Consider the following 20,570-nt stretch of genomic DNA (forward strand, 5'->3'; position numbering starts at 1 on the left):
CCGCGTGTTTTGGTGCGGGGGGGGGGGGGGGGGGGTGGTTTGGTTTTTTGGAGGGGTTGTTTGGGGTTGTGTTTTGGTTTTTGTTGGGGGTTTTTTGGTTTTGTTTTTTAAGGATGGCATAAGGCCATATATATACACAACATATCTTGTAAAATCTTTCAGTCAGTAGCAATGAGAGAAAGTTGAAAGATGTACATGGGAGAGGTAAATATTTTTAAAACGGAATTTCAAACATGGAATAAAGAAAGGCATAAAACTATACAAAAGCTATTGTTACCCCTTTTTAGCGCAGTAGTTAGCTCAAGGTCATACGATTTGCTATAGCTGCACAAAGAAATGGATCCAATTACGTGTTTTTTAATGGCAACCATGTTCATTTAAAGAAAGACAGACACATTTTATAGGGCTTTACAACTGCAAGCTGTTTCATGCCTCCTCTATTTCCTTTTCCATAGAATTCTGTGACGTTTCTTACTCCTCCTCACACACACTCATACTATTTCAATAATACTATTTCAAAGCCCAGAAAACTCTACCACAAGCACAGCCTAGGTTCTTAACTTATCCTGAAAAATTATATTGTAATGTGACAATCCTATTCTGCTTCTGTTGTGTAAGGGTATTTTAAATGCTTTTAACACTTATCCTGAATAAGTAATGATGGTTACCCTTCTTCACTTCAAAGTTTTAGCTGAACACAAGCATAACTATTACAGATGAGATCCAGAAAAACAGGTTCTTGCGGGGGGAACAACAAAGGAAAAAAAGGAAAAAAAAAAAAGAAAAAAACAAGAAAAAATATTAAATTACAAAATTGGAGGAAAAAATTATTTAAGAAACACATCTTTCCTACATATAACGAATTGTTTTATTTAAATCTCCAAAATATCACTACTATACATTCACATTCAATACTTCTATGCTTAACCAAGTGTGTGGTCACACAGTATGACCTATACACATAGGGAGGAGTAAGAATAAAACAAAGCAAAACCTATGAAGAACTCTTGAGAAAAGCAAATTAAATTAGAAAAAGAAAATATATTTTTAATTGGTCTCTGAACTACCTGGAGTAACTTGAAACTACTGCAGTGTAATTGCGGGTTTTACAGCAAGAGGCTGTAGATGACAAGAATATTCTGAATGAATCATGCTGGAGGACTGGGCTGCAATCCTCCTGGTAGCAGAGCTGTAGGTACAATGGCAAGCCAAGAACAAATTTCAGATAGCACCTTTGCAACTGTTCAGTAGATGCAAAGTACTAAATAGCTATTAAAACATAAAACTGAGCTAGATTGTCTCAAAGACATTGCTACCAGGCAGGATGTATGAAGGACAGAATTATTTGCTCAAGATCAGCTAGCAGCCCTGATGACACACACAGTAACAGGACTTGGGTCTCTGGACTCCCATTTCCTTATCATGAGATTAAAGAAGCCACCACTAAGAAGTTGGTAGTGAGAGAAACAGTATCAGAAAAACAATGTTACAAAAGTTTTCAGAATTTTCCTTTAATGAATGTTTCTTCTATTCCCACTCCCCCCTGCCCACTCTCCTTTGTATCCTGAACAATTCTTTCAGCTTTGGAAAGCTGAGAGTGGTAAATGAAAAATGTTTTTCATGTTTTACTAATTTTTCTACAATTTCCTTTGTCTGGAAATATCAGTGGGACACTAGAGATTACTGAATGAATTTAGGGCAACAGCGGGGAAAAAGATTCACTAGGATCAAACAGAGAATCATTTAGTCTCTCCAAATGAGATCTCATTCTACAACCAAGAAGTAGTTTTAGACTAAACGTAGTCAAAGCAAAAGGCATTTAAGAAGTAGAATAATACTGGTAGAGATAGAGAGGTCCATGTTAACAAGTGATAGGACAAGAGGAAAAGACCTGAAGTTGTACTAGAGAGGTTTAGATTGGGTATTAGAAATTTCTTCACCAAAAGGTTTATCAAGTATTGGAACAGGCTGCCCATAGAAGTGGTTGAGTCACCATCCCTGGAGATATTTAAAAGATGTGTAGACATGGCACTTAGGGACATGGTTTAGTGGTGGACTTGGCAGTGTTAGGTTTACAGTTGGACTCAATGATCTTAAAGGTCTTTTTCAACATAAATGATTCTACGAACATCAAGGTTAGATATGATATTTCTTAAGTGATAGCTATCAGGATATTTCAAAGAGCTGAGAAGGTACTAATGGCTTTACACATATATGTACGTATATAATTTTTTTAAAAGTTAATACATAGGAGTAAATCTGAGAAGAGTTTTAAGAAAAGCTGTACTCTGAAAAAGCCAATTATCAAATAATATCAGAAATCTGAAGTGAGGACAGAAGATTGGGGGGAAGGAAGTGAAAAAGTATGAGAAAGGAGAAGAAAAATAAATGCTTAAGGCAGAAAATACGTTGTATATCAAGCCACTCATATTAAAAAGGAAAAAAGCAATTCCTCATACATGACATAATGAATGAGAAGAGCTAGTGCCACAGAAGGATTGCCAGCTCCTCTGGGAGGGAACGAACAGAAGAATTAGGGAGTGCATATGTTGGAACACTAGGTGAGAGAATCTTATTTTATTGTTCACCTACAAGAAATAGGATTCTATTCCAGTTACTTTTTCTTTTTAGGCAATTAAACAAGGAAACAAAAGCCATCTTTCAATTCTAACATCCTACCCACCAAGGAGAAAGAGTAAAAATCAGCAAAGTACATACTCTTTTGCAGTTAAAATAAATTACAGCTTGATTTAATGTGAAGCCATCAAGGAGATTTATAATTACTCTTCGCATTTAAACCGCAACATTTTTCCAGTCTAAAGTACATTGCACCCTCAAATATTCTACACCTCTTTTCCAACAGAATAAAGTCTCATTACAGATAACAGTCTCATTACTCTGTATGACTATTGTGAATATAAAAGAAAACTTCCAGATTGCAGATCCAATACTTTTGCAATTTATACAACAGTCAGCATTCCAAGTACTGGTTTAAAGGCTTGCAAGGCAGCATACAATCATAGTAGACACAGAGCTACTCATATATCCTAGATATATGTGGAAATTATTTTTTTACTTGCATGTACCTTAACTAGCTGCCAGTCCAGCAGCAATTCTTTTCCTCAGTTTTCTTCTTTATGTCATTTCTCACCAGAAGTCATGACTTCAGCCCTAGACAGTCAATGCAGAATCAGCTATTCTTTTAGAATATTTGAGCTACTCAACACTTTATGCAACTACTTTTCATTAAAAGCATACATAATGTTACCAAAAATGACCTTATTTCAGGCACAAGACTACTATAGAGGTACCACTCATATCAACAAGCAAAGTAACTCCCATCTGCATTTGCCTCAATTGCTCCTGAACTGATGTGAATTCAAATGTTGTGGTAATTAGTTTACTCTTAAGTAAGATTGAAATAATAATATTAACCCTACGCACACCTTGTTTTCATTCAAGTCCCTAAGCCTTTGGAAACAGATGCTATATTATCCAGACTCCAGGACTGGTTTTTTTTGACAGCACTGCTACTACATGGGAAGTTACAGAAAATTGACCTGTTCGGTCAACTAGATCAATCATTCATCAATACATACTAGTGATATTTGATGTCATTTTATTAAAAAAAAAAAAAAAACAAACAAAAAAAAACACAAAACAGAAAACACCACAAATACCCAAACAAACAAAAAAACCCCATAAAACGAAGAACACCACACCAAAACAAGCACCCCACAAAAGCAAATTTTGCACACGAGTTGTCATCAAAACTTCTTTTTTAAACTGCAGATAGTAAGCAAAATTTGCCACATCTTTATAAATATGGAACGAGCCATATATCAGAATTAAATTGCATAAGGTCAAGCAACAGGTCAGGGGCAAAACCAGGACTCTAGGTTTTTTGGAGGCTTCTAAAGCAGTAGGACCATTATTTAATTCAATGTAATGATTGTACCAACTAGCCAATAAACATACTGACATTTCAGCCAGTAAGATGTGAAAGGATCATCTCTGCCGAATTACAGAGTTGTTCTGAAATATTGAAAACTTTGCTTTAAGTGAGTGAAGTTCAAGCAATGCAAGCCACAGTACAGTCTGCCCAGATTTGTTGTTCTTCTAGTCACACCAGTAAACCATAGGTTTTTACTAGACCCTTGAGAGGAAGATATCCAATAGGCATAGAGGACTTGTGTGAAGAATGGGAATTTTGTACTTTTCAAGACACTATTTTTTAGGTTGTGCATTTTACTGAGATTCTTGAGAAGAGCTGAGTTAGCAGCTGGTTTTGTCTGACAAATTATGTTCAGAATAATTAGCGTTTTCAGTTTTACAATTCCTGTATATTTATAAACCAAGATAAACAAACAGCATGCAGTCAGATAAATATGGCCATCCATGAATAATTCTATACACTAACACTTGAATTATTCCAACGCATAAGTATAGGTCCCAATCCCACATATAATGCCATTTTCTACCACCCTTTTTCAGACAAAATTCCCCAGACATCTTGTAATGCTGAGGAAGTTCTACTGAACAAACATATATTTACATTAATAACATGCTCAAGGTGGACTGGACAGGATTAGTGCGAAGTTATGAATGTAGTTGAACTCTATTCCTGTTACACTGGGGCTGTACAGAATAAAGGACTTAAGCAGAGCAAACATCAAATTTTAAAAAACCGTTAAAGCATTCACGTTTTAAGCATCTGGGAAGCCAAATACAAAAGTCAGAATTATGTCATTACTAATATTCAGTTTAATTTTAGATGCCTTTCCTGAATTAAAATTTACATTTCTTAGCATATAATTTCCTCTTAATTTTCTTTCTTGGCAAAAGTTTTGAAATCATGTGATACTCATGCATTTCACAAATAGCAAACTTGACCTTCTGACTGTGGCTTATATATTTTTATTATGAAAATTCATTCAATAGATTCATTCAATAGATTTGTCAAAAACAGTCACCAGAACACAGATATTGACTGAATTTGTATTAAACAACAAAAAAAAAACCCAACACTTCTCTTCAGTCATTCTTCTTCTTTGCTCCCAGTGCATTCCATTCCTCTTCATCTTACTACCTTTACATCTCCCTCGTTCTCACCTTTAGCTGTTTTTATAACAGACTGCAGTAGCTCCCTGATACTGATTCCTCCCTATAATTTGTACTGTCAGAAAGATGCTGTAAACTTGCCTCCCCTGCTATGACAGAAGATTTCCGTTTAATTTTGCAGGCAAACCTGTCTCTCCACACCCTACCCCACCCCTGCCCTCTACTTCTTGAGCACACCATCCAAGGTACAACTAAGTATATTGGCTGTCACCAGGGAATTAACAACCTTCTTTTTCCAATAATGTTCACAACGTGTAAGGTGCACCAATAGATCCTAATGTATTTATTCTTCCTTTTAAAGGCTCAAACATCATAACATAATGAAAAGATAATTATAAGAACAATGCTTGTATTTGCATAACCTTCCTCCATTCTTATGTATTAAAGTGTTATTAAGCCATTACTCATTTTATTTCTACATACTTTTCTCCAGCTGACCAGATCCTCACTGCAGCATTATGATTACACCTGCTTAAGGCACTAAAAATATACACTGATGGTAAAAAAATCCAGAGGAAAAAAGCAATGGCTATAAACATGTGGGAGCACAGAGAAGGACAGTGAGAATGTGCACATAGAAAATAAATTTCTATGGTAATTGCAATACAGACAGAAATAATCAGCTACCCATAAAAGGACAAAGAAAATTGTTTGATTCCTATTTTAACTGTGTTTGACATTTATGAATTTGACTCTGTAATGAGTCTTATTGGTTGGATCTCACCTGGAAGAAAATCAGAAAAGGTCAGAAAAAGTCCGACAAAAAAAGGATCTAGACAAAAAAAAAAAAGCAGAACTGTAGTTATGCAAAAAATGGATAATAAGAAAGTACCACCAGGGTGGAAAAAAAAAATGTAAAAGGGAAAGAAGAAAATGTTTGCAAAATTGAAAATTACTTTCTAATATCAGCATAGCATATCACTTTGCATTCAGGGCACAGGAAGAATTAATTCTTTGACAAGAAAGAGTTCAATTTCACTTGCCAGCACAATGCCATATGGAGATTTATTGCCAACTACAGATACCAAATATCAACAGCAGAAATAAGAGGGTTTCTATCAATTTTGTAGTTTTTCAGGACTGTTACAGGAAGCCATTTATCTTTTCAGTAGTGAAAGAAGTTTTATTTAAAAAGTATGTTAATGCTTTGTAGCTCTCAGAGATGATCCATTCCATGTACTTTACTTTACTTCCATATCCATATGCTAATGCTGTTCTTCACCACCTGATCCTCTCCATATGCTAAACACTCTACAAAAAGCATTGCTCCTGATCCAAACAACTTCAAAGTTTAGAAATTTAAGGAAAAAGACAGTATTGCTAGGCCCATTTTACATGGAAAAGTTAGGCAAAGATGCCTCTGTTCGGGGAGTGGAAGAAAAAAAAAAAAAAATTCCTGCTTGCAGTTTTAACTTTCCAATTCCAGGCTTCTGGCATTCTGGATGAAATCCTACCACCACCACATGCACCGGATTTGTATGTGTGATATTACAGGTTAAGTTAATATGATGCTTAAGGGCTTCACTGAATTTTGGCCACCAAGATTATGTGGCCTAAAGAAAACATCACAGACCTAGGATAAGCAGCCAGATATATCTGAATCTCAGTCTGCCGCCTTGATTTTAATATGAAAATTAAAATCTGAGTTGGTCAACAGAAATCCTCGAGTTTTCTTTCACATGTGCACCCCCCCACAGTGTTTTTCATGGAAAGTTCCATGGGGATGTCAGAATTCATCTCTACTTTTACTGCGAAATTGCGTGGCAGTTGGTAATGATAGGTGGAAGTCTGAAGTGTGAAGTGAGTACTCGGATTTTTTTTTTTTTTTTGTATTGTGCCATCTATATCATCTTTCTTGTTGTGCTTTGTTGAAGAAATGGCAGAAGATATTGTAAAAGGCATGATGTGCGTAGGGGGTAATAAATCTGTTGGATGCAGATAGTCAATGGCTGCAAGTCATAACATAAAGCTTTACTCTTAGCCTCCTACCAGTTTTCATTATCAGTGAAAATTTCTATTAATGTAATACGATAGCATCATGTACAAACAGCTTGGCAGTCATACATTTTGCACAGCTGTCATAAAATGATAGTCATTTAGCTTCAAGGTAAAGCTGAAGTTTGAATATTCCTGCTTTTCATCTTTGAAGCTTTGTCACTTTAGAAGATAATTATCTAATTTTGTGACCAATAGTGTGTTCCCAACACATCAAATTTTCATACCTGTAGTATGTAGATCATTTTTTCTATGTCTTAAATTAGCGACTTAGATAGCTTGACACAAAATCTTGTGAGTATATTGAATAGCCAAACATTAAAATATGACCTAGAGGAACAATAGGAACACTATATGCTATGGCCCTGACCAAAGTTTTCATAATGCCTTCCAAATAGCATTTTCACAGTGCATTTATTTAACAGGCTAGAGATACTATGACTGCATAATTTTGACTCCTGCTTTTCAGGAAAGCAAGTCAAATCCTTGTTTGTGTATAAAAGCACAAAGAAGCTCCTTGCCAGCTACTGCAGAATAATTTAAAGCAAAAACAGATGATAAGACGTAAAACCTTCTACCAGCTGACATTATTTCTGTACAACACTAAGTTCACTTAAGATACTGCGGCTGATAAAGATAGTAAAAGAAAATGGCTGGTTGAGCAACTAGGAACTAAAGGATTTGTTTTAGCCCCAGATTAGAAGGGAAATTCATTCCTGTGTTACCATGACAAGTTAAAATAAACTTCTCCCATTCATGCAATCAACTTAGTGGAAATTACTCTTGAGATTTTCTAATTATGAGAACGGTTACATACTCTTATTGCGAGAACAGGAGTGTCTGTGGAAAAGAGCCCACCTGAATATTAAACAGCAGAGAGTTCAGTTTAAGAGCCTGTAATGTTAGTGCAAACTATTTTAAAAGAATGGGTCAGAAAAGAAAGTGTTGAGACTTGATGAAGTAACTAAAAGATGGTATAATATTATCTATGACTTGGGCCTAAGAGAGGTCTGCCATGACAAAGTGTCATGCCTTTCAATACCTACAAGTAGGTTGTGGAGAAGATGAACCAAGGCTATTTATGGAAGTGCACAGTAGGAGTGACAGACAGCAGTCATAAACTGAAATGGGAAGTTCCAGTTTAAGTAACTTTTCATCCAGGGTAGAGTCAAGCACTGAAACAAAAGAGCTTGTGGTATATCTGTCCCTGAAGGTTCTGAAGATCAGACTCAACAAAGCCCCAAGATATCTGCAAAGATTTCCGCATTGACCTCGCTTTGAGCAGGAAGCTGAGTTAAAAGACCTTCTATATCTTCTTCCAGAATGAATTATTCTACAATTCCAGAAACCGTTAAAAACACAATTCCGTAGTGGAAGAGAGTAAGACAGCTGGACAGAGGGAGAAAATGAAGGGGTTTTCTAGAACCAGTTTTGCTGAGTCATTAGTGCCAAATACAAAAGTCTCAGTTATAAAAGTACAATTAGAATTTTTAAATTCAGTATCACTGTATTCAGAAGAAGATTAATCAGAGGAGATCTACTCAACTTGCACATTATAAAGGAGCAGTGTTAATATATAATCTGCCACCTGCACAAAATTCAGGGAAGCCTGTCAACTCCACATTTTGAGTACACCAAAGGAAAACATTTCATGAAGCTATAAGAAGCTCAAAAGTAATTTCTACCCTTTCCTAAAAGCTAAGGGCAAATATTCAATATGGAAACTACTTGTCAGTCATACATATAAGCAAGCTAACTAATGAACAATCAACAGGATCGAAACATTAAGCCCCGATATAGTGAATGAATTAGACACACATACTTCCCACTTCATATACTCAATCTTATGATTTATTAGGTCACCATATTATCCGTTTTGTTAACGGACCAGAGAACAACTTTTTCTTGCATCTTTTACTTCCTTAACGCAGGTGCTCTAAGATCTCATAATCTAGTTTGAATGACAAATAGTAATACCGATCTTTTTAAGTGCCTCTGGTACTGCAAACTGATTTATGCAAAATATTTGGCATCAGTCTCAGAAGAAAACATTTCTTTCTAGAACATCTGCCCATCTTAAAACAGAAAGATTCAAATATAAGGTAAATAAGGAAGTTCAGAAAGCGAGGACAGGGAGAAAGACAACAATAAAACAACACACCAAACTATGGAAGGCAAAAGCAAAACACAGGAGTAGAAGCAAGTACTCTGACAAAGAGAATGGCTTCTAATATTTTAGAAATTGTTTTGGTCACCTTAATGAAATGTATTGGTTTAACTCTTTACGGTTCTTTCAGGAATCTTGACAGACAGAACAAATCTCTAGAAACAACCACCTGGCAAACACTTTTCTGATTAAGAGTCATTGCCAGAATGTATATGCCTTGATGACTCTGTCCAACCAACCAAACAGGCTCTACCTAAAAAATGCAAAAATTCACCATAAGTAGTGCTTAGGAAAAAATCTTCTCAAGAGTAAGAAGAGTCAAGAAGAAAGTTTGCTAAATACCAACAATTGCTGATAGCAAAACACTAGAACATGTGGCAGATACATAAGGAATAAACCAGGAGTTTACATCTAATCAACCATTTCCTTCTCTCTCATTGGAACACCACACTGTCTTAACAAGCCCTAGTGAAGCTCTATTACCTCTGTACTTCATAGTTAGACTTAACATAAGAACATGTTGAGACATCTCGAAACGCTAACCCGGCTGAATTCTTACCATGTGGTTATTGGACCAAGTCAAATAGATGAAGACTGCTTACAAGTTTAATCTGTTATATTTAATATATTTATCCTTCTATAGTAAAAAGCCATATACTTTAATAAGATCGTTTGATTGTATGCTTATAAAGGGGAGGGGAAAAAAGTAAGCATTCGGCCAACCTGGCCAACCCAAACAGCAATAATTACAGTGTTTTATAACCTGTTTCTGCTCTGAAAGTTGAGGGACTCCCCAGCTGTGTCTTAAGGAGATAAAGGCTCAAAGCTTAACAGTGCATAGATATAGACGCCAAAGAAGAAATACAATTACTTTCATAATCTTTTATTTTGGACTATAAGCAGCGTAGCTCATCTTCCTAACTAACATAAGGCCCTTCAATGAGATCTACATAACAGCAGGTAACCTGTTCTGAAAAGCCACCCTGCAAGAGCTCCTATTCCAGTGTTTTCTCTCAGGGAAGGAAAAAAAAAAAAAAAAAAAATTTGTGATAGTAGGAAAACCTAATTCTTGTGTTTAAAGACCAGCTCTTGTTCATCTACCATGGACACAGAGAACATATTTATTCTTCTTCCTGGTTTTCTGCATGTGAAGAATGTTGCCATATTTCCTTTCAAGTTTTTACTAGTTTTGCTCAGGCACAGCTTGGCGCATTGCACTAAATCACAGTCTAGTGAAGCAGACCTAGTTTTCTTCCTCTCTTCCCTCTCCCCTGCCCCATTTACATTTCTCCACACTTTCTTCCTTAATTCCTTAGTGCAAAAGGAAATACACTTTTTTTTTCCCCCTTTAGTTTGGGGTTTTTCCCCCCCTCCAGTTTTCTAGCTTAATTGAAGGTTATTCTCTCTTTCACACTGTGTACCTGCCTGCATCAGACATTGAAAGGTTTTTTGGAATTCAGAACTGGTTGTCCCTCTCTGTCTATGCAACATAAGTGTCTTACCTTTAAGAGTTTCTACAGTTTAGAACACTTGTAGCCTTATAAATATGGATTTGACATATGCTTTATCATATGTGAGGTTGCCAGTCAGTTCTCAGCTCTCTACAGCTATTAAAGACAGCCACATCAGCCATTTTACCAGAAAATATGGCAGAAATGGGGAACAGGTAAAATGTATCAGATCAGATGAATCTTTGAGGGTAAAACATTCCCTCATCCCCTCAGTATATTCACAATAGCCACAGATACCAGACGCAGCAAGAACACTTGGAGTTTGTGACTTCCTCTGCTGCTGACTTCTGTAAATCAGTGTCTTGACACATCCATTATTAGTTATGATGAGTGGAGTTGAGGGGGGGTGGGAGAAGAGTCAATAGAAAGAGGAAAAAAAAAAAAAGAGTCAATAGAGAGAGGAGAGAGAATAACCCTTGCTTGTAATAAGCGCAAAAGGAATCAGTGTGAAAAGCAAGAGAAAACTAATTTGTGCTCCTAGCAAACAGGAAACCTCACATATAACAGGAAGCTAATGCAAGAGTTCAGTCTTTCTGAGGGCGTCTATACAAGATTATGTCTACTTACATAAATTAGTCTAGGCACGGAAGCAACAATTCTGCCCATCTCTGCCTCCAAAACTCTTACCAAGGCAATCTGCTTTCTCATAGGGTTTTGAGAGTCTTCTGAAAAACGTGCATTTTTTCTGTGTTAGAGATCTTCCAGTAAATAAACTTGAACCTCATGTGCATGAACTGAAAATCGTATTCCTATACAAAGCATCCAGCAAACGTATTATGCAATTCTGTCTTCCACTGCAGCAATCACCTTCACCTCCTCAACTGCCATCTCCTTCCTGAAAATTGCCTGGCACTGGGAGTTGGTCAGGCACTCCTATTTTGAAGATACATTTAAAAAACACACACAGCCCACCAATAGGCTTGTCCAAGATTTGAATCCAGAACATTTCAAACATACATTTATGTACCTAACGATAACTTCACTATAAATTCAAGTCTGTTTCTCCCTTCATTCTCAAAGAGCACCATTGATGAGATGACCTTATTTTACCTTTGTCTACCTAAACAAATTATTTTCTTCTAAACTTGACTTCTACCTACTGTCAACTCAAGTCTAGCTTGATAAAACAATCCAAGATGCTCTGGCTACTGCTAAGACCCTGCTAAAGACTGCATGAAGCCAACTCTCTTAGGCAGGAGGGCTTTATGACAGTTTAATTCCAGTGCTCTATATTCTACTGTCTACTATTCTCTTCCCAGATTAAATTCAATACGCTGGTCTTAACATCTGTACGGTCCTATGTGAACAAGTTTGTCTCTCTCAACCAATCACAATCTTCTTATGTCTTATATCATCGACCTCAGAAACAGTGTACTAGTTATCAACTATAAGATGGATAACTCCATCTGTAAAGTCCTAGGAGATCTGAGGGAAGAATATTTTCAGAAAGTACCTGTCCCTGGAATTCACCACCTCTGGAAAGGCTTCCAAGACCCTTCCCAACTTCTCTCCAATTCTAATTAAAAAAAAAAAAAAAAAAAAAAAAAAAAAAGTGTTTTTGCACAGACTTCCTTTTTAAATACAAGTCTTGTAACAACTTTGTTATTCATTCTAAAAGTACTTAAGCTTTACATGTGAACTGGACAGATGATAAAAGGGCCACAAAAACTTTTAAAACTTTAAAAAAAGGGTCCGTGCACTTTTGCAAAAACATTATACATAGAAAAAGCAAAATGGAACTTAAGAACTACATATTAATCAAAGTATTTCATGGAGACTTTTCAGTCAAGTTCCTACAGCAACCTAAAATACAGTCTATCCTATCAATATATAATTTGTGTTGTACAATCTGTAACCACTTATTATCAGCAACAAAAAATTGTACCCTACAGAACAGTAATGACATTTGAAAGTGTAGAGTATTGATTAGTAGTTGCTTAAAAGTGAATCACCACTACAATGCAGCATCTATTCATGGATCTACATACCTTCGCTGTCAAGATAATTTGCATGGAGACTGGCTCTTTTAACCTTGAAATGTAAGCATTTTCCAATACAGGATGTGAAAACAAACAACCATAAACGCATTAAGCAAGGGAATAGTATTCGTTTCCTTTCAAGATGCAATGTTTTCCAGTTGGATTGTCCATTCAATAATTTCCATATTAAAAGACATTATTGAAAGTGTAATGCATGTATCATAAAATTACTGAAGCCATCTCATTTCTATTACATACTAACAATAGAACATATGTACTTTCAATAATACAAGTAAGAGAATCATGCTGTGCTTGCAAAACCCAGAAAGACACAGAAAATACTGCAAAATATAGAGTGCTGATTGCAGAAGAGGATGAATTCACCATGGCTTAAAACAAGGCTTTCCTTTTAGTTAGAGAGAAATATAAAACATTATGATTGACATTCAGGCTGATTTAGACTGCATTTTAAAAACATTACCAACACCAAGAAATTAACATAACATTCAAACAGGAGATGAGAGTAAGACCACAGATCATTCAAGATGCATTTCTAACTTCACTGAAGGCAAAGAAAACGTTCCAACACCTCCAGAGAAGGCAGAACTTCATTACAAGAAAGAAGGAAAAACTATTCTCTGTTACTGAGAGAGAAAGAGACCACACTACTGAAAGTCTGATAGCACTGTGATGTTTTCCTCTACAATTCAATATGCTACCTGAAAATTAGCATCGGATGCAGCAGGTTTTTCCACCTAATACGTTAGCAGCATATGAATGTGCTTGATTATTTTTTTTCTTGAACAAATTAAAATAGCTATCCAAAAGAATTTATACTTTTATGTCTGCAGATAACGACGTTAAATACTTCAAACACACTGAAGTGCTCCATAACTAGTCTGGCATGGAAACTAACCTTGTGATTCATATAGCCCAAAGATCTGTAAGAATTAGAAGGGATGTAGGTTCAAGATCTGCAAGTTCCAAAACATCATTTGCATTAATCATCAGAATTAAAGTGATTTAAGATTCTCAGATGCATATTTCTTTTGTTTTCTAATGCTTGATTTTAATTCAGTGCTAGGAGACACATTTTACATAATCCAGACTTCAGGAGTTTGAATTATAATGAATTAACTCTGAATAAAGCTTTTGGTAAGCTCTGTATTATTTACCTGGCTAGTGGGGTTTTGGAGTTTGGGTTTTGGGGGGTTGTTGGGTTGTTTTTGGTTGGTTGGTTTTCTTTTTGGTTGGTTGGGGGGGACGTTGCTGTTCACTTGAGATTTTTGCAGGGGGGGTAGTGTTGGGTTTTTTAAAAATCAGTTATATGTCTACAGTTTTTTTGACCATTTTTCTCCTATTTTTGATAGGAAAAAAACCCAGTATTATTTCTTCAGTTTTAAAATTTCTCAGCTGGCAGTTTAAATTGATATCTAATAAGCCAGCCCGTGTCTATCCTTTAAACTGCACGTCTCAATCCTACTGACCCTTCCCTCAAAGGTTGCAGTGTCTTGAGCAGAGAAGAAACATCCTATAAAGACCAAAACCAATATAAGGCAGAATAAAAGAAACGCAATTAACATCAAGATGATTGGACTAAACTTCCCAAAGAATTTAAGTCACTATTATACGATTTAAAACTAAAGATAGATGTACTGCATGAATCGGATACACCAGCTGAATGCTAATTGATCTAAATCGCCCCATTACATTAGTTTTGCACTGACATTTCCATAGTTGTAAGAAACTAACAAGATACAGCACCAAATCTAGTCAGTAAGACAAAATGCAATTCTGAACCTTTAAAAACAGGAATGCTATACTGATTGAAAAACGTGCTTTGAGAAAACACAATGATTTGAGAACTGCTAACACAATGAAAAATTTGTTGAAAGGAGTAGGCAGATGCAGACTACAGACTGTTTGAGACCAAGGCAGTCAGTGCTTACATAACAGTGAAGGCTCCGTTAGACGACTTACATAAGAAAAATCGGAGATAGCCTTAAACAAACTTGTCTCCATTAAGAAACCTTTATAGCAGAACCAATAAATAAAAGTTTCTTTTCAGTTAGAAACTGCTCCTACATTTGCAATAAAATAATATCGACTACTCAGGACCAAATCATGAATTATCAAAGCTCAGAATATTAAAAAAAAAAAAAAAAAAAAAAAAAGGCAGTCACTCCAAAAGAAATCTGAGAAAGCATAGACCACACTGCATTTTTAGAGAATCAGAAACTTCATTGATATTAGAAAAGCTTTACTGTGTAACAACTATTATTTTTAACATTAACAGAAGGCATGTTACCTGCATTTTTTGCTTCCATTTTATTACTACTATTATTTTGCAACAGCATGGAATAGAAAACATATTATTAGCATGGGTACTGTAATGTGAACAGTAGCATTCCCCAAAGTCTGTTCCTCCAAAATTCTAATCGTAGCAGCTGAAGTGAATATCTTCCCGGCACCTAACACTCGCTTTGCAACCTATACTTAAAGCCTGGCTTTGCCAGTGGACTACATTCTCACATTTACTACAGTACTCACTAAACATAATCAGAGTGTTTAAAAAAAAAAAAGTTTAAAGAAGCGGCAAGATTCAAATAAGGCAGATGTCTTTTGAAAGTCGGGGGGGGGGGGGGGGAATATAAGCACCTAAGACACAATTAAAATTTGAATCAATTCTTAGGCCCCAGGAGTATTTGCTAAGTAGGTGAAAAGTATGCATGTCTACAGCACCAAGCAGCTTCTTGTACGCTGCCAAATCTATATGACAACTGTAAAACCTCTAGAAAACAGATAACTTAGGAATAATATTGTCCTGTTTTCTTCTGTATGGTTTTCTGAACACTGAATGGTCTTCCTTCGCTTTGAAAGCAAGTAGTAGAACATTAAAATGCTACATTTTTAAGTGCTAATTTTGCTTAAAAGCTTATCATCATTTTTTAAATTAGCTACTGAACTATTATTATTATTTTCTGAGCTGTTTGCAGTGTCTGTATTTCATCTAAAGTCAATTTTTGGAAAAATCACATATCCCATATAATCTTAGGAGGCATAACAACATACTTGGATAAGATTATTATAATGCAATGAAATAATAAAGCATCCTATTAAGATAAGGCAAGCAGTGGGTTTTTTAAAAAATAGATAGCTTTAAAAAGTGACAAAAATATTCTCATGCATCTTTTTGAAACTCAAGAGGACAGCCATGCTGGTTATTCATTTAATATTCACAGGACAGCAAGACTTAAGAATTGTAATAACTAAATCAATATTCACAGTTATAACCTGGCTTAATTTTGCTTTACTGAGTATCTTACATAACTTCATTTGCTCAATGAAATTTTAGTATGGGTCAAATGACTCTCAATGTGTAAAACATTTGGGCAGTAGAGACTGTCAATCACACTTTGATTTCAAACGCATTCCTTTGAAAGTAGGGCTCACTATATATGCTAACAAAATGAATCAAGTAACCTTTACATTAATTTTTCATTTAGCAAGCCTTTATTAAACTAAATGGCACTACAAAGCAGTTGGTAACTAAGAAATCTATACTGCCCAGATACATTATTATACATACATTGTATATCTTCATTTGTGTAACAATGCTTAATTCATAATCAGAAAGTGTGGATCCCTCCAGTAATATTAGGAGTTGCACTGCTTCTAGAAGTGGAATCTTGACTTTAAAAAGACATTGACTCTGATCACCCAGAGCTCACAGTAAATACCAAATGGATTCTTGATGCCTGGCTAGTGGGGAGGGAGGGGGAGGAAAAAAGGCATTTGCATTTAGAGTCCTACTGTGCTATCACTTCCTTAATTGTTATGACAACTTCTGTCACTAACTTTGCATGTTGAAAATACTTGCAAATCTTGAAGTTTGGTATGTTTTTATTCACGTAAGCTTACAGAAGAAATATACTTTACAACAATACAAAAAGATACATGTTAAAGTCATCTGCCATGATCAACAGCAAGAAATAGCAAGCTTAAAAGGCCAGAGACACTTGGAATTCTAAATAAAAATAAAAAGCACCAGAGGTTTCCTAAAACTACTGTAACCAGAAGGGATAAAAGAAAAAAAATAAAAGAGGATGTGATAGAGGAATAAAAATGCTCTAAATACCTGTCAAATCTGCGTTTTGTCTTTCCTCTTTCATTAAATAATGAAATATCATAACAAAAGCAAGAAACAAAAACAATAGCTTACAATGTATATATACAGTCCACCTTCAAAAACAGGAGCACAGATTTGTTAGTGAAATAGAAAGGATGCTGATGAAAAGGTAAAATGAATAGCTTCCAATTACCTACAATTATAACAACCAATAGGAAGAAATCTTGCTACTTCAGAGAGAAAAAATACATTACAGAAGGGATAACAGCAGTATCTACTATGAGGAAGAGAAGAATGATTAAGGATCTCATACTGATTCTTTGCGATTTTAGCATGATTTCAACACACAAGAAATTCTATATTTCGGGGACTACCTGTGTTTGGTACATTTCATTTTTAAATCCATTTTAGTGCAAAAATGGCTGTGCATGGAACAGTTCCAAAGTTAAATAAAGGTACCTGTTTGTTATGGCCCAATAAAAAATTAAAGCCTTTTAATAATACTTGATTAGATACTAATCAAAATGGAAAGGCCCATCTGCTGTATAAATTTAAGGAGTTCATACAAAAATGTGATGATATAAAACTACACAGACTTTAAAGAAAGTGAGCTAGAAGTATAATAAATACTGAATGTCCAGATTTTCAGATTAAAATACAAGTTTGCCCAATATGTTGAAGTGAAGCCATTTAATGGCCTTAAAAGGTAGTAAGAGACCTCAAATATTTTTGTTCTTAATAGCTCTGTATTTTAGCTTAGTGAAGTTCATGTTTTGCAGTCCTGGGTGTACAACACTGAAAAGACAGATAGTGCTAAGGAACTCATATGCCTTTAATGATCATTAAGTCAGTTGCTTTCATTTTACATGGCTAGCATAAGCTTTATGTTTCAACTGCTACATGTACTGTCCGTTACATAATTTCACACATACACAAGCCTTTCAAAACAAGTGCTACAAGCTCAAGGAATAATTTCCTTCACAATCAGACCAAAAATAAAAATAAAAAAACCCAAACAAACCAAAAAAACACGTTACTCAGAACTAAAAACCACATCCAAAAAACCAGTAGAAATTTAACACATGGGTTGAATGAGCATCTCTGTAGTCAGTGAATGTCTCTATGTTTTTCCATTTCCATATTGCATTTTGAGGATCACACATTAAATGCTGCAAAATCAGTCTTAAAGTCTTAGCATATTCCTCTTAGTCTCTCATTATATTTTTTCAGCAGCTGCTATAAAAATAAATTGTCTACAATACAGAACTTTACTATAGGTTGCATATTTAAATTAGAGTAAACACAGTCCTTGATATATACCTAATACTCAGATCCGCTTTCTCACTACCCTCCACCCCAATTATGCAGACTTATACCAATTTCTCAAGTTTTTGCAATACTTCACTAGCTTATTACCCAGCTGTGCAGCTGAGCAAGAAGATAACCACATTCATTCCTCTTATCTGTAATGATGTAATACATCCCAGCACTGGGTTGAGATGATTGGGGGAATAATGGGATTGTAAAAACTGCAGAGATGACAAACAACAGTGCAGCCGCCTTCTCCCGATACAGTGAATTGCGTACATACAGCACAGGGTGAAAATAATACAATATCTACTAATTCTGCTCCTTGAATGAAGTTAACATTTTTCATAAGAAGCAGCTGCTGTTTCTACACAGAAATATCAACACCACAACGCAGCAACCAGATTAAATATCCGCAATCTAGCCTAAAGCCTACACTTCAAGAAATAAAAGTGTTTGAGTTTACTTTCTAGTGATAACAAAAAAAAAAAAAAAAAAAAAAACATCCAAACAGAAAAATGTCAGTTTAATCAAGGACTCTCCAGGTAGTGCAGTGCAATGCAAATGGTCATCAGGGACCAGTATACAATACAAAAATAGATGTTGGACCAAAGCATGTACAGAACTGCTTTCCTATTCATCTAAAAAAATCAAATCTGCCTCCATTTTCTCTGTTAAAACCTTCCTTATTACAGCTGAAGAGATCCTTACCTTCTGCAGGAGCTGGGAACCTGAGTACTTGGCTGCAATTGATTTGATCTCTCCACCAAATGCTGAGGCCCAGAGCTTTACACTGAGAAGAAAAAAAAAAAAATGAGAAACAGGAAGAAATGTAATACACATGTCATAGCAAGCAACACAGACTGTAACAGCTTCAGCTGCACTCAGAAGGATCCTAGCAATTTTGCATTAAAGACATCACTAAGGAACCTAAGCTCAGCAAAAGATTAGTGAAGCTGTTCAAGTACAAGCACAAACCAGATGCTGTGCTAAGGTAAGGCCTCTGATATGAAACTACCCAACCTGCACTGTTTAAGTTTAAAGAATCAATTTGTACAGAAGCATGCTTTGGCACAACATAACATGTATCCATTGAAAAGAAAGAGGCAGATAAAATGGCAAAACAATTCTGAACAATAAATTCTCACATCAGGAGTTAACAGCATCAACTTCAGTAAATACAAGCACTTGAGTTAGGACTCTGCGGCCACATACTCCACCAACACATGCTCCTACAATAAAATCAAAGTAGTGCTGAGCGCATTAGAGACTACCACTTTAAACACAGCTGACAGAGGAGCAAAGGTGCCTTGAACAGTCAAGTATCTGCAATACAAAAAGGCAAGAACTTGAGCAGTCAAGTTCTCATCCTTGAACACAGTCCTGAGAGCAATAGCATGAAAGCACTTACACAGACAAGGGGATCTGCTGCTCCGATCCAACCACATCCACTAAGGCTGTGTTAAAAGCTGTCCAGAAGATAAAGAAACACCCCCCAAAAGCCCGAAGAAGATTCAGGTTCTCTGGCATTGTGCCTCTCTGTGCCTGGAAAGATTTGGGGAAATTCAAGTAAAGCCGAATTCAGCAGCAGTGGGGTTTTGCTTCTAAAGCCTCTGTCCCCAACCTTACCCCCTCCCCTAGAACAACACTGGAAGAAATCACAGCTCCATCCTCATCCCTCCAAAGAATGACCCTCTCTGTGTAATGGAAGGAGAGGACCAGAAGCAAAGCTCTAATGACTTGAAAACTATTGTGTCCCTGGTAACAGCAAAGCGTTTTCCAGCACTACTGCAGCCACTTGCACGTAGTTCTTTACAACTCCGCAGTCAGCAGTGTGCTGGAGTTACTTCAGTGACCTACTGCTGCTCCAGAGTGCCCTTAGCAGCAAGAAAGCGGACTATCGATTCCAACTAGGGAGGCTCTCTTCTTGCAATTACTGCTCACTTCGCAAATGGAAAGCTGCCTAGAGTTCTCCTTTCCCTCGCCGATAACCTCGAGCCTTCATCCCAGATCGAGTCAGCCAACGCACTGGTTCAGCGGAGCAGGAGCAGCAGCCTTTTAACGGGATAGCGCGGAGACAGAGAGGCAGGCACAGGAGGAGCCGGACCAGAGGGAGGGTGCCTCTGTATGGCAAAAGCAGAGAAAGTCTGGAGGAGCGGAAAGTGGAGTTGAGCCCTTCCAGGAAGGCGAGCAGAGCGCGCTGCACATTTGCCGGGGGCTGAGCGAGGGAGGGCTCGGCAGGGGCGGAGGGGAGGTGGGGGGGCCGCGCACACCCACCGGAGACCCGGCCAATTCAGGCAGGGCACCGCTGCGTGACAAGCATCTGTCACACACCCCGGCGAGGCGAAGGATGGCCGGAG

General features: G+C 36.6%; 1 protein-coding gene across 1 annotated transcript in view; it reads right to left on the reverse strand.

Moving 5' to 3' along the window:
• Positions 1–19,740, reverse strand: part of CACNA2D3 (calcium channel, voltage-dependent, alpha 2/delta subunit 3) — a 476,027-nt gene extending 456,287 nt beyond the window's left edge. Inside the window, exons 1-2 of the mRNA XM_010572633.1 lie at positions 19,622–19,740; positions 18,922–19,003 (exon numbers count right to left, since the gene is read on the reverse strand). Of these exons, the coding sequence (XP_010570935.1) occupies positions 18,922–19,003; positions 19,622–19,740 (201 nt within the window). The remainder of the gene's footprint in view (positions 1–18,921; positions 19,004–19,621) is intronic.
• Between the last annotated feature and the right edge of the window lie 830 nt (positions 19,741–20,570).

The sequence above is a fragment of the Haliaeetus leucocephalus genome, unplaced genomic scaffold (genome assembly GCF_000737465.1).
Source record: "Haliaeetus leucocephalus isolate CR32 unplaced genomic scaffold, Haliaeetus_leucocephalus-4.0 Scaffold2, whole genome shotgun sequence".
NCBI classification, from domain to species: Eukaryota; Metazoa; Chordata; class Aves; order Accipitriformes; family Accipitridae; genus Haliaeetus; species Haliaeetus leucocephalus.